Source organism: Microcebus murinus, chromosome 16 (assembly GCF_040939455.1).
Source record: "Microcebus murinus isolate Inina chromosome 16, M.murinus_Inina_mat1.0, whole genome shotgun sequence".
In the NCBI taxonomy this organism is placed as follows: Eukaryota; Metazoa; Chordata; class Mammalia; order Primates; family Cheirogaleidae; genus Microcebus; species Microcebus murinus.
The window spans coordinates 67,919,456-67,933,547 of NC_134119.1; the positions used below are offsets into that span (position 1 = coordinate 67,919,456).

At 49.0% G+C, this 14,092-nt stretch overlaps 1 protein-coding gene and 1 non-coding gene across 2 annotated transcripts; both read left to right on the plus strand.

Annotated features, from left to right (window-relative positions):
- The first annotated feature begins 6,859 nt into the window (after positions 1-6,859).
- Positions 6,860-10,289, plus strand: RPS11 (ribosomal protein S11). The gene is made up of 5 exons (XM_012754304.3): positions 6,860-6,953; positions 7,660-7,791; positions 7,980-8,055; positions 8,329-8,458; positions 10,114-10,289. Exons 1-5 carry the CDS (start codon positions 6,939-6,941, stop codon positions 10,235-10,237), a joined length of 477 nt encoding a protein of 158 aa, XP_012609758.1. The 5' UTR covers positions 6,860-6,938; the 3' UTR covers positions 10,238-10,289.
- LOC142861496 (small nucleolar RNA SNORD35) lies at positions 8,130-8,217 on the plus strand. The gene has a single exon (XR_012912721.1). It is a non-coding gene; the product is annotated as a small nucleolar RNA SNORD35 (small nucleolar RNA).
- Positions 10,290-14,092: the final 3,803 nt, after the last annotated feature.

A 14,092-nucleotide genomic window follows, 5' to 3' on the forward strand; every position in this document is an offset into this window, starting at 1 on the left:
CCTCCACCCCCATCTTACTAATGAGGTTTGGGGTCAACATGTGTGAGACCTGGGATTCTGCACTAACTATTCTGGCTTTAGGAGGGAAGCAAACCTGTATTCAGGAAGTTAGTGCTGCTTTTGGCACTGGTGGACAGTATTTAGCAGTAAGAGTTCTACACTTAAATGCCTCACCTTACCACAGAAAGCTGACAGTACTGTACTAGGCATGCTATTCACAGGGCAAATTATAACTTGGCAGCATGCTATTCTATAATGGGCTTTGCAACCTATCCAGAAAAGTCCTTGAAGAGACAGACCATGCAGTGGATTTTCCCTGAGAATCAGTAAACAGAGGGCTCCACTTTGGTCTTGCATTCAGGAGGGAGCCACCTCCAGATAAATAATCAGATTTAGAGCATAGCTTTTTTTTTTTTTTTTTTTTTTTTTGAGACAAAGTCCTGCTCTGTCACCCAGGCTGGAGTACAGTGGTATGATCATAGCTCTGGGCTCAAGCAATCCTGCCTCAGCCTCCTGAGTAGCTGGGACTACAGGCCTGTCCTGTGCCACCACACCCAGTTAGGTTTTTTCAGATGCTGTTTTTGTTTTTTTAGGGGCAAGGTCTTGCAGTGTTGTGCAAGGTGACCTTGAACTCCTAGCTTCAAGGAATCCTCCCTCCTGGGCCTCCCAAAATGCTAGGAGTAAGGCATGAGCCACCACGCCCAGCCAAGATAATAAATCTTAAATTTAACAAAACTCCATGTTTTTTTTTAATTTTTAGTTTTTTTTCTAACCTCCACAGAAAAACTCCATGTTAAACAGTATAATATGATCCCACCCAAAGCATGATCCGTTAAAAAATGACAAGTTGGATTTTATAAAAATTTAAAACTTTTCAAAAGATAACATTAAGAAAACCAAAAGACAATTCATAGACTGGAAAAGTATTTACAAGTCCTCTTTTTGAAGGACGTCTATCCTGCTATAAAAAACTCACACTAGGCCGGGCACAGTGGCTCACGCCTAGATGTGGGCGGATTGCTTAAGGAAACCAGCCTGAGCAAGACCCTGTCTCTACTAAAAATAGAAAGAAATTAATTGGGCAACTAATATATAGAGAAAAAATTAGCCGGGCATGGTGGCTCATGCCTGTAGTCCCAGCTACTCGGGAGGCTGAGGCAGGAGGATTGCTTAAGCCCAGGAGTTTGAGGTTGCTGTGAGCTAGGCTGACGCCACGGCACTCACTCTAGCCTGGGCAACAAACCGAGACTCTGTCTCAAAAAAAAAAAACTCATACTAAAATTTTGGAAAGATAATATCAAAAAAATATTTTTTAAAAAAGAGAAAGAACACATACATAACAAGGAGACAACCCAAGTTTTTTTTTGTTTTTATTTTTGAGATAGTCACCTGCCTCAGCCTTCTGAGTAGCTGGGACTACAGGCATGCACCACCATGCCTGGCTAATTTTTTTCTATTTTTGGTGGAGATGGGGTCTTGAACTCCTGAGCTCAAATGATTTGCCCGCCTCGGCCTCCCAGAGTGCCAGGATTACAGCCATGAACCACTGCGCCTGGCCAAAAACCCAAGTATTTTTTTTTGGGGGGGGGCCAAACCACGTGGCTTTATTATACACTCCTGGACGAGTTTCTCGGGCCCCAAGAGAGGGGGACCCTGGAAGTCGCCCAAACCCAAGTATTAATAAAAGGTGGGTAACATTATTAGTAGACATCTCCCCAAAGGATATGTAGGAATGGCCAATAAGCACAAGAAGAGATGCTTGCCATCATTCACCATGAGAGAATGCAAATACAATCTCTAGACACACCCTTAATTGGTTCCCTCCGGACAAACAGGGAATCAAAAGTGTTAGGCCAGCCAGGGTGGCCCAATATGCCTGTAATCCTAGCACTCTGGGAGGCTGAGGCGGGTGGATCACTCAAGGTCAGGAGTTCTAAACCAGCCTGAACAAGAGGAGACCCCATCTCTAAAAATAGAAACAAATTAATCAGCCAACAAAAAATATATAGAAAAAAAATTAGGGCCGGGCACGGTGGCTCATGCCTGCAATCCTAGCATTCTGGGAGGCCAAGGCAGGCAGATTGCTCAAGGTCAGGAGTTTGAAACCAGCCTGAGCAAGAGGGAGACCCCGTCTCTACTAAAAATAGAAAGAAATAATTGGCCAACTAAAAATATATAGAAAAAATTAGCTGGGCATGGTGGCTCATGCCTGTAGTCCCAGCTACTCGGGAGGCTGAGGCAGAAGGATCACTTGAGCCCAGGAGTTTGAGGTTGCTGTGAGCTAGGCTAATGCCACGGCACTCACTCTAGGCTGGGCAACAAAGCGACACTCTTGTCTCAAAAAAAAAAAAAAGAAAGAAAGAAAAAATTAGCCAAGCATAGTGGCGCATGTCTGTAGTCCCAGCTACTCGGGAGGCTGAGGCAGGAGGGTCGCTTGAACCCAGGAGTTTGAGGTTGCTGTGAGCTAGGCTGAGCTCCAGTTCCATCTTACCCAACTGCCCTCACCACAGCTCGGCTCAGTTTCCTCCCACCTCAGTCTCGCCCTGCAGGCAGGAGTGACCTTTAAGATCACCACTATGGGAGGGGCACAAAGGAGAATTTTGTTTTAGAAGCATTTTGGTGCTCACTGGGGAGGGTCTTCAGGTGTACGTTTCTATCTCGAAATGCTGATAAATATGTCTCTGAAATTTGGCAAAGACAGGGAAATAGCCCCTCAAGCGGTAATAACTATTACGAGTTTGCTTAAATGTATTATTGGACAGCCAAGGCTTTTTACACCGCAGGTCAAGAAATCAACGCAGTGAGTTACGACGAGCATTAAAGTAAATGAAATTGGATGGAAATGGAAACAAAATCAGGACAGACTTGGTGTCTCATGCCTGTAATCCTAGCACTCTGGGAGGCCCAGGCGGGAGGATCTCTTGAACTCAGGAGTTGGAGACGAGTCTGAGCCCTGAGCAAGAGTGAGACCCTGTCTCTACTAAAAGTAGAAAAAACAAGCCAGTGTGGTGGTGTGCACTTGCAGTCCCAGCTACTTGGGAGGCTGAGGCAGGAGGATCCCTTGAGCCCTGGAGTGTGAGGTTGCTGTGAGCTAGGCTGATGCCACGGAACTCTAGCTTGGGCAACAGAGTGAGACTCTGTCTCAAGAAAAAATAAAAAAACAAAAATGAAGTCAGTGTGTTGCAGGAAGGAAAAAATTAAAAGTCAGCCAGAGGGAGGAAGAGAGGAAGGTAGAGAAAGACAGGCGATTGGTCACAATGTAGAATGTATTTCCTACCGTAGGTTGTCAAAAACATTAAAGGCTATTGACCTAAACATCTCAAAGTTGCCCCCACCCCTGCAGAGCAAAGCAATATTTCTTTGCTTTTCTCTTATCAAAATTGCACAGCTACTCTGAGCAATTTGCAAAATCTTGAGCATGTTAAAAATCAGAGAGGAAATCACACCTAGTACTATCACCTGGCCATGGTGGTTACCTGGGCAGTGTCACCCATTTCCTTCCAAGGTTAAGTAACCTTTGTGCATGGTTTAGCATACTTTGTAGATAGAATTATGGGTCCTGCTTTTTTTTTCTTTTTACTAAAAGTCATATATTTATTTGTTTGTTCTTTTGAGATAGAGTCTCATTTTGTTGCCCAGGCTAGAGTGAGTGCCATGGCGTCAGCCTAGCTCACAGCAACCTCAAACTCCTGGTTTCAAGCAATCCCGCTGCCTCAGCCTCCCAAGTAGCTGGGACTACAGGCATGCGCCACCATGCCCAGCCAATTTTTTCTATATATATTAGTTGGCCAATTAATTTCTTTCTATTTTTAGTAGAGACCGGGTCTCGCTCTTGCTCATGCTGGTTTCCAACTCCTGACCTCAAGCGATCTGCCCGCCTCGGCCTCCCAGAGTGCTAGGATTAAAGGCGTGAGCCATCACGCCCGGCCTACTAGAAGTCATTTTATTTTATTTTTATTTATTTATTTATTTTTTGAGACAGAGTCTCACTTTGTTACCCAGGCTAGAGTGAGTGCCATGGCGTCAGCCTAGCTCACAGCAACCTCAAACTCCTGGGCTCAAGCAATCCTCCTGCCTCAACCTCCTGAGTAGCTGGGAACAGGTATGCACCACCATGCCCAGCTCATTTTTTCTATATATATTAGTTGGCCAATTAATTTCTTTCTATTTAGAGTAGAGACAGGGTCTCGCTCTTGCTCAGGCTGGTTTCAAACTCCTGAGCTCAAGCTACCTGCCCGCCTCGGCCTCCCAGAGTGCTAGGATTACAGGCGTGAGCCACCGCGCCGGCCTAAGTCATTTAAAATACTCCAGAAATTGCTTTATTCTTCAAAAAACAAATTATAAAGCTACTAAAGGGTCATTGGGGGCACGACATCAGTTTCTAAAGCACCTGCCCCTTAACGCTACCTCTAGAGGTACTGAAACAACTACAATTAAAATATGTCATTCAAAGGTCACAAAACTAATATGCAAAATTAATTTAACTCATTAAATTTCCAAATGATTTAAGTTTGTAGCATTTACCATTCTGAAGTTATTACAACTTAAAGAAGCACTAAGCCTCCTGAGATTTATATATGCCAAGGTCTGGAGTTTGAAATCTTGCAACAAAGGGTTGGGCACAGTGGCTCAGGCTTGTAATAGCAGCACTTTAAGAGGCCAAGGTGGGAGGACGGTTAAGAGTCCAGGAGTAAGAGACCAGCCTGGGCAACATAGGGAAACCTCATTTCTACAAAAAAATACCCAGGTGTGGTGGTGCAAAATTATAGTCCTAGCTGCTCGGACTTGAGCCCAGGAGTTTGGAGTTGGAAGTTACAGTGAGCTGTGAGCTGTGATCACACCTCTGTACGCTTTATCTAGCCTGGACCATAGAGAAGACCCTGTCTTCACAAAAAAAAAAGAAAAGATCAGCTGCTCAGGCTATACAAAAAAAAAAAGAAAAGAAATTAAGAAAATCTTGCAACAAGCTAGCTAGAGAGGTGGAGGGTTGGTTAGGGATACCAGCTTTTCACCACTGCTGCCCAGCACAAGGCCAGATACACAATTAATGCTCAACAATTGTGAGCCGAACATGAAAAGGAACTCAAGGGTTCTTTCTTTGTACGTAGGTGATCAAGAATTCTCCAGCCAGATTACGCAGGATAAAGTCCCACCAGGTTGCTGCCTGCTCGCACAGTTTACCAGCTCATCATTTCCCTCTTCATCCCCTTAGACGGAATGTGCCTACCAAAAGCAGCCGATCATCTTTCAAAACAAGAAGAGTCCTGTTGGGAGAAACTGGCAAGGAGAAGCTTCTGCGGTACTACAAGAGCATCGGTCTGGGCGTCAAGACTCCCAAGTCTCTCACTTTCTGCAAAACCTGAAGCAGCTGCGTCTCAGGGGCCCCATCTATAAAATAGGAATAGTAACAGAATCATTCTTGGATTGTCATCAGGATGCCTGACATATGGCAATTGCTTCATGAGATTTTGATCTTTTTTTTTTTTTTTTTTTTTTTGAGACAGAGTCTCACTCTGTTGCCCGGGCTAGAGTGCCGCCGTGGCATCAACCTAGCTCACAGCAACCTCAAACTCCTGGGGCTAAGCGATCCTCCTGCCTCAGCCTCCTGAGTAGCTGGGACTACAGGCATGCGCCACCATGACCGGCTAATTTTTCTATATATTTTTACTTGTCCGACTAATTTCTTTCTATTTTTAGTAGAGACGGGGTCTCGCTCTTGCTCAGGGTGGTTTCCAACACCTGACCTTGAGTGATCCTCCTGCCTCAGCCTCCCAGAGTGCTAGAATTACAGGCGTGAGCCACCACGCCCAGCCTGGTTTTGTAAGAATATATAAAATGAGCAAGAGCGAGACTTCTTCTCAACAACAACAAAAAAGATGTTCTATGGTCCACTTACTGTGTCTAAAAAATACAAAACAGCGAGAGAGAAAAATTAAGTGGGGATGGTGGCACCCACCTATAAGTTCCAGCTACTGGGGAGGCTGAGGCAGGAGGATTGTTTGGTCCCAGGAGTTTGAGGTTGCTGTGAGCTATGATGACGCCACAGCACTCCAGCCCAAGCAACAGAGCGAGACCTTGTCTTTAAATAGATAATTCTTAAAAGAATATACAAAATAATTAAGTTATAGACTTGCGCTATTCAACACAGTGCCACTTATGGCTATTTAAAATTAAAAGTTGAAAATTCAGGTCCTCAATTGCAAAAGCTACACTCCAAGTGCCAGTTGCTACCCCGTCGGACAGCGGAGAGGTAGAACATTTCCATCGTCGCGAAAAGTTCTGTCAGACAGCCCTGTCATAGAAAAATAGAAGGATGAAATGGGAAATAAGAGAAGACTATCGAGACCAGCCTGAGCAAGAGCGAGACCCAGTCTCTACTAAAAAAACAAAAGAGAGAGAGAGAGTGAGAGAGAGAGAGAAAAGAGAAGACTAATTTTCCTTAAACTTCTAAAATCTGGCGGCAGCACACGCCCCTCACAAAGATGGCGGCGGCGCTGCACATGCTCCTGGGTCCCTCTGGTCTCCCGCCCTACAGAAAAATGGCCGCCGCCGCATGCGGGGTGAAGGCTGAAGGAACGCAGCCACGCGGTTCCCAAATCCCACATGAATCCACGCCCCGCAGAAACATGAGAGCGTCCCAACGACTCTCGCGATAATACAAGTGGTCTCAAGGCTGGCCACGCGTTTCCGACTGAATCCCGGCCGATGAAATAATGGTTTCAGACTCTCGCGAGATAGTGTCCACCGCTGAGCTCCCGTCAGTCTTTCACCGCCAGGGCCGCGTCTGTTAGGGCCGCCTGTCAATCAAAGCCTCATTCGAGGCCCCGCCCAAAGCCGCGCTAACCCGCCCCTTCCGTCACTTCCTCTCCAGCCCCTGCGCAGTCGATAAGGAAACCCGGACGCCGCCTCCGCTTTCTTTTCTCCAGGCGGCCGGAAAGATGGCGGACATTCAGGTGCGGGTTCGGGGCTGGTACTGAGGCTTCAGGGTCTCCCCCGGGCTTCAGAGGCGCCTCTGGGGGAGTAGGACCCCAGACCCCAGTTTGGGGGCTAATTCTTCGGTTTCCTAGGGAATCACTGGGGCGGAAGGGCTTGTGCTTTGTGTTAATCTAGATTAGCGCTTCCTAAATCCTGGGAGCTCCGCACGTTAATGGAGGCTCAGGCGTTTAGGAGTTAATCTTAAGATCCACGGTTTAAGAGGTGATTTTTTTTTTGGTGGTGGTCTCAGGTCTTAAAGGTTAATCCTGTGGGAACGTGAGTTGTAAGGGCGAAGCTAGGGAGCTTGTTGTATTCAATTCTGAGTCCTCGTGTATTAGATAAGGAGTGAATCCTGAGTGAGTGACCTCGTGTCTTGGAGAGTAGTCCTTGCTGCGAGGTGCGCAGGGTGTTTGAGGAACGAATGTGGTTTAAAGGATGAATCTTTCCGACGGTGCAAGGTGTTCTAGAACATACAAACTGTAATAACTCCGCGTTTAGAGCAGAATCATAGGCAAATGCGGGGTGGTGATGTCGTCTTAGAGGGTCGTTCTCGGGCACTGGGCCTTGGAGGCCACCGTATCAGAGTAAATGGTGTGCAGTATGGGGTCAGGGAGGATCCGGGAAGATCTCCAGACCACGTAGCTGCCTTCTCCGAACTTACCAGCTCCCTCTTCATCCCTGTAGACAGAGCGTGCCTACCAAAAGCAGCCGACCATCTTCCAAAACAAGAAGAGGGTCCTGCTGGGAGAAACTGGCAAGGAGAAGCTCCCTCGGTACTACAAGAACATCGGTCTGGGCTTCAAGACTCCCAAAGAGGTGCTGGGACACTCAGAAGAAAGAATGGGATCACTGTGTCCCTACACATGTGCCCAAGCAGAGAGTTTCTCTGCCCTCATCTGAGTGGCTTTCCTGGGGACTGCTGGGAATTGTAGTTTGTTTCCCTGAGACCACGCCCCCAGTTCTTTTCAGGCACCGGCTCACCCTTGTTTTTCTCATCTCTTCAGGCCATTGAGGGCACCTACATTGACAAGAAATGCCCCTTCACTGGTAACGTCTCCATCCGAGGGCGAATCCTGTCTGGTGAGTGAGGAGTTCTGGGGCCTGGGTGAGGGAAGGGGTGGGAAATGCAAACTTCTGGGTCTAGGGACACTGGTGGCAGATGATGTCTGTTTTCACGATGGTCTTCAGATGCCCACCACGGGCACTGCTGAGGAAGCCACTTGGTAAAACTGATGCCAGCAACTGGGTTTCTTGGGGTCCCCACTTTAGCAGCTTCTGATTCTCAACATGCCCTGGGTTATCCTGGCTCTCTTTCTCGTGGGGTCTGACCCATGATCTGTCTCTTCTTCCCAGGTGTGGTGACCAAGATGAAGATGCAGAGAACCATTGTCATCCGCCGAGACTATCTCCACTACATCCGCAAGTACAATCGCTTTGAGAAGCGCCACAAGAACATGTCTGTGCACCTGTCCCCCTGCTTCAGGTGAGCACAGTAGCCCCTCGGGTAGCCCAAGCCACCCTCCCAGCCTTCATTTTCCAGATTTGGAGGCCAGCTGAAGGAGTAACTGGGGTGGCATTTCTTGCAAGCCCCCAGAATCCTGGGGTTTTTATATATCACGTGTTCCTCAGAGTCAATGTTCTACAGTTGACTATCTTTTGTTTTGTTTTGTGTTTTCGTAAATTTTTTTTCTTTTATATTATTTGTTCATTTTTCTGTCCTGGAACAGTTGAGTATCTCTTATCGGAAAGGCTTGGGAACCGTGTTTCCAATTTTTTAGGATTTTCAAATGTTTGCATATACATAATGAGATATCTTGGGGATGGAACCTAAATCTAAATATGAAATTCATTTATGTTTCATGTACATCTTATACATATAATCTGGAGATAATTTCATACAATGTGGGATTTTTTTATTTTTAAATTTTTCAGTAGATTTAGAGATACAGATAGTTTTTGGTTACATTGCAGAATTGTATCATGGCGATGTATGGGTTTTTGATGTACCCATCACTTGAATAGTGCATATTGCATCTGATTGAAAGTTTTTCTTCCCTCACCCCATCCTCCCCTTACCCCTTCTAAGCCTGCAATGTCCATTATACTACTTTATGCCCCTTAATTGACATTTTTTTGTGTTTTTGTTTTTCTTTTTTTGAGACAGAGTCTCACTCTGTTGCCCAGGCCAGAGTGCCGTGGCGTCAGCCTAGCTCACAGCAACCTCAACTCCTGGGCTCAAGTGATCCTCCTGCCTCAGCCTCCCGAGTAGCTGGGACTACAGGCATGTGTCACCATGCCCGGCTAATTTTTTCTACATATTTTTAGTTGGCCAATTAGTTTCTTTCTATTTTTAGTAGAGACAGGGTCTTGCTCTTGCTCAAGCTGATTTTAAACTCCTAACCTCAAGCAATCTGCCCGCCTTGGTTAAATGATGTTTTCAATAATTTTGTACATGAAACGAATTCGTTTCCATTAAACCGTCAGAAAGCAAAGCTGTCGTGTCAGTACTCAAAAAGTTTCAGAATCTGGATTTTCAGACTAGGGATGCTCACCCTGTAGGAGTCAGAAGTCTTGGAACCCAAAGATTAGAGTATCTTATACTAGATGGGAACCTCAGAAATGATTAAAACTAAATGCCTGTTTGTTTGGCATGTTTCGTATTACTCACTGCTAGGCCTGCTGTTAGACACTGGGGCTTCAGTGGTAAGCAAGGGGCACAGTGCTGCTCCCCAAGAGCAGGGAACATCTAGCAGGGAGGTTGCCCAACAGTGGGCCAAATGGAAACGTGCTGGGTGATGGGACAGCTGATGGGCCGCATAGGGGACTTGGGATCAAGATGGGGAGTTGTATGGGCAGAGCAGCAGGGTGGCCTAAACTGATTCTGATAAGGGACCTGACGGGCTGCTAGCACGGGGGGAGGGAGTGAGGAGGCTGGGAACCATCCTTGGGAGCCTCCAAGCCTGCTCTGTGTCTACAGCCTTGAGCTCAGTGCCTTGCACATACTTTGTGCTCAATAAATGACAAGCAACTGGAGCGTGGTTGGAGTTTGAAGCCAAAGCAGGGAGCCCTCAGTCTGGTGAAGGGAGGGTCTGCTGGGGTGGCCCCTCCTGAGGACACAGCCCCTACCTGTCTCCACAGGGACGTCCAGATTGGCGACATTGTCACAGTGGGCGAGTGCCGGCCCCTGAGCAAGACGGTGCGCTTCAACGTGCTCAAGGTCACCAAGGCTGCCGGCACCAAGAAGCAGTTCCAGAAGTTCTGAGACTGGATATCTGCCCACTCCCCAAAACGAAATAAAGTTATTTTCTCATTCATAGGCCAGATGTGGGATCTCTGGACCTTTACCAGAGGGAGCGGTTGTCCCTGGGCATTGAGCAGGGCTGAGTGGAAGAGGAGGCTCTCATTCTCTGGGGGAGCAGGGATGGGAACAGGCCCCAGTTCCTTCCTTCTGTCTGCCCTCATCTCTGGGTGATGACAGTGCAAACGGAATTAAGATGGTGCCCCTCTCTTTGGGTCTCCTTTTTTGGTCCATGTCACCTTGGTGTCTGAATAAGGCTGATCTACCTGGTGTTGCGCTGTTCCTCCACCCCCCAAATCTCTGGGGAGGAAGTGAGTGAGGGCGGAACCCCCTGGGTCCCAGGCTCTGGTCTAGTCCCTGGGTGGGGAGGGAGGAAGCAGCAGCGACCCGTGTTGTGGGTCGTGGGCCATACTTAGCTCACTGGAGTCAGGTGGGGTTGATGCGTTCTCAGCATCTTGACTTCATCCTGTTCCCCTGACAGCCAAGGAGTGGGGCCGGGACACCAAGCAGGGTATCATACCCATTTACAGATGAGGGAACACCTAGGAGGGGGCACATGCTCCTCCCAGAGTCCCATGAGAATCTGAGTTCCAGGTCTCAGCTGGAAACTTAACTGCATGCCTGCCTCAAAATCTCAGTAAGGAAATTGGTATTGCGGGCAGGTGGCATAGTGAGGCCAAGTAGGAGCCAGCCTGGAAGCCACCCCTGCGGTGCCTGGGGTGTGCTGCTGGGCAATGGGCAGGAAGCCCCCAGGGTTGAGCTGACCCACACAAGCTGGAGAGGTGGGGGCTTGAGAAGAGGGGACGGGCTGACTCTGGCAGGGGGCCCTTGAGTGTCACCTGCAGAGTTAGGCAGTCTGGGCACAAGGAGAGGCAGGTACCATAGAAACAGGTGAGCCCTGGGCATCACACCCAGGTGGGATGAGGATGACAAGAGGGGTGACAGGGCCAGTAGTAGGATGGGCAGGAGTGCAACAGAGGCAGACTCTGGAAACTTACGAGAGACGGAGGGAGGCAAGGATTTGGGGTACCCGGAGGGGTGAGACCTGCATCTGAGCCCAGCAGAAGTGGAGGTGCAGAGATAGATGCTGGAGTCCCGCTGACCTCGCCTTTGGACCTGCTGGTGCTGGGGTCCCCAGGTCCCTGCCCCCCACGCCCGTACCAGGGTCTGAGGGCAGCACTGGTACAAGGGTTGGGAGACAGGGCCATGAGGAGAGGAGCTGCTGCTGCTTCCAGGGACGCTGCCTTCCGTAGGCCCGGCCTCTGCCTTTTACCCAGGGGAGGGCGGGGGTTCCTGCCAGAGGAAGTGGGGTGCATCAAAGAAGACAGGAAGGGGCAGGGGCAGGTCAGAAGGGGCCACCGCCCAGAGTTTCTGAGCCTGCAAGCCCGCCCCACCCTGTGCTGGGGGCTTAGAGATGGGGGGGGACAGAGACCCTAGAGGGAGGGGGTGGAGACTCAGAGTAGGATCTGAGGCCACCCTCCGGCCACAGGTGTTTCCGTTGGGGTGGGGCCCGCTGTGTTTACCACAACAACAGCCCAGCTCCCCTGTCTCCTCCCCAGCGGTTGTTGGGGTGTTTCCATGGTGCTGGGGTGTGGTTGGCGAAGGACCTCTGGGGCCTGGTGGGTTGCGAAGACCAAGGAGAAAGACCCCCCCTCTGGGACCCTTGGGCTGTTCTTTCACCTGAAGAATGGGGTGGCAGCTCTCACAGTTGTGTGACAACTGCAGGAAATACAGTCCCTAGATCTGAATCACAGCCTCACACTTCCCCTCTGCCTGCGCCTCCCACCCGCTCTCGCCCTGCTCATGCCCTTCCATCCCCAGCGCCCACCAGCCCTGCCGCTCCTCTGAGCCTCTGCACAGACTGTTCCTTCTGCTTGGAAACTCTAATCCCAGCTTTCCAAGCAGCTCCCTCCCTCGCTGTCTGTCTTTAATCTGCACCAACCGATTTCTACTTGGCCAAACCTGCAACCTTCAGGTCACCCTTCCCTGCATTATGGACCTGCTGGACAGGTAAAACCTCCTCCCTCGTCTGTATTGGGCAGATAGTGTGTGGCACTGCTTATTTTCTCTGGGAGGGCTGGGATCTTTCACCCCCTGCGCTAGAACATACAAACGCTCCAGGAATGGAGCATGTCGAGTGAATGAATTTTTTTGGACAGTCTCACTCTGTTGCCCGAGCTAGAGTACTGTGGCGTCAGCCTAGCTCACAGCAACCTCACACTCCTGGGCTCAAGCGATCCTTCTGCCTCAGCCTTCCGAGTAGCTGGGACTACAGGCATGCGCCATAATGCCCAGCTAATTTTTTCTATGTATACTAGTTGGCCAATTAATTTGTTTCTGTTTATAGTAGAGATGGGGTCTGGCTCTTGCTCAGGCTGGTTTCCAAATCCTGACCTCTTGAGCAATCCTCCTCCCAGAGTGCTAGGATTACAGGCGTGAGCCACTGCACCTGGCCTGTTTTTTGTTTTTTTTAAGACAAGGTCTAGTTCTGCCGCCAGGGCATCATCATTGCTCACTGCAGCCTCAAACTCCTGGGCTCAAGCCATCCTCCTGCTTCAGCCTCCTGAGTAGCTGGGACTACAGGCTCCAGCCACCTCGCCCAGCTAATTTTTGTATTTTTTGTAAAGACGGGGTCTCACTATTGCCAAGGCTGGTCTCAAACTCCTGGCCTCCCAAAGTGCCAGGATTATAGGCGTGAGCCAGCGCACAGGCCTGGATGAATTAGTTTAATGTGAAACTCCCACATTCTCTCTGGGCAGACCTGACCACTAGGCTTCAGGGCGCTGAATAAGGGAGCTGTGAGCCCAGCCCAGATGCCATAGTCTGTAAAGCAAGTCCTTGCCTCCCTGCCTGCCAGGAGGATGTGATGTGCTTGTGTATAACGGGGTGGAACCAGTTCTGATAAGTGATACTTAGGGAAGTGATTATGCCAGGCCCTCAGCCTATTATTAAAGGCTCAATGGTGTCATGTTATGTACAGGCATGAGTCCCTTTGGGCAGGCCTAAGGACAAGGTGGCCCCAGAAGTATTGTGTGGTTGTGGAATCTATTACACATTGTGGGTCTATTACAGCAAGCCCTAATAGTTTGTCACAGGCTTTTTTTTTTTTTTTTGAGACAGAGTCTCGCTTTGTTGCCCAGGCTAGAGTGAGTGCTGTGGCATCAGCCTAGCTCACAGCAACCTCAAAACTCCTGGGCTCAAGCAATCCTCCTGCCTCAGCCTCCCAAGTAGCTGGGACTACAGGCATGCACCACCATGCCTGGCTAATTTTTCTGTATGTATTAGTTGGCCAAATAATTTGTTTCTATTTATAGTACAGATGGGGTCTCACTCTTGCTCAGGCTGGTCTCGAACTCCTGACCTCAAGCAATCCGCCCGCCTCGGCCTCCCAGAGTGCTAGGATTACCGGCGTGAGCCACCGCACCTGGCCTGTCACAGGCTATTGAGACTATTTTAACATGCTTCTAGAATATTCTGTTGCATGCCTATTATAGGGGGCCCAGTGGCATTGGCCATGACACAGGCATATTAGTTTCAGGCAGGTTTTGTAGCAGGGTCCTGGGTATACAGGGACAGCAGGCATGAGGCCCATCACATGCAAACAGGGCAGGTCTTGGTTGTAGCATATCGTGTTATGGCCCTGCCCCTGTCACCGCACCCGATGGCAGTATGTCACAGCCATGCTGGAGGTCATTGTTGCAGCCTCTTGTGAATTATTATCATAGCAGGACCTCAGGGTCTTGTAACAGGCTCTGTTGATATTATATGGTTGCAATACCCAAGTTACATTATAGCCCTGTATGATACAGGGTGCCTTGT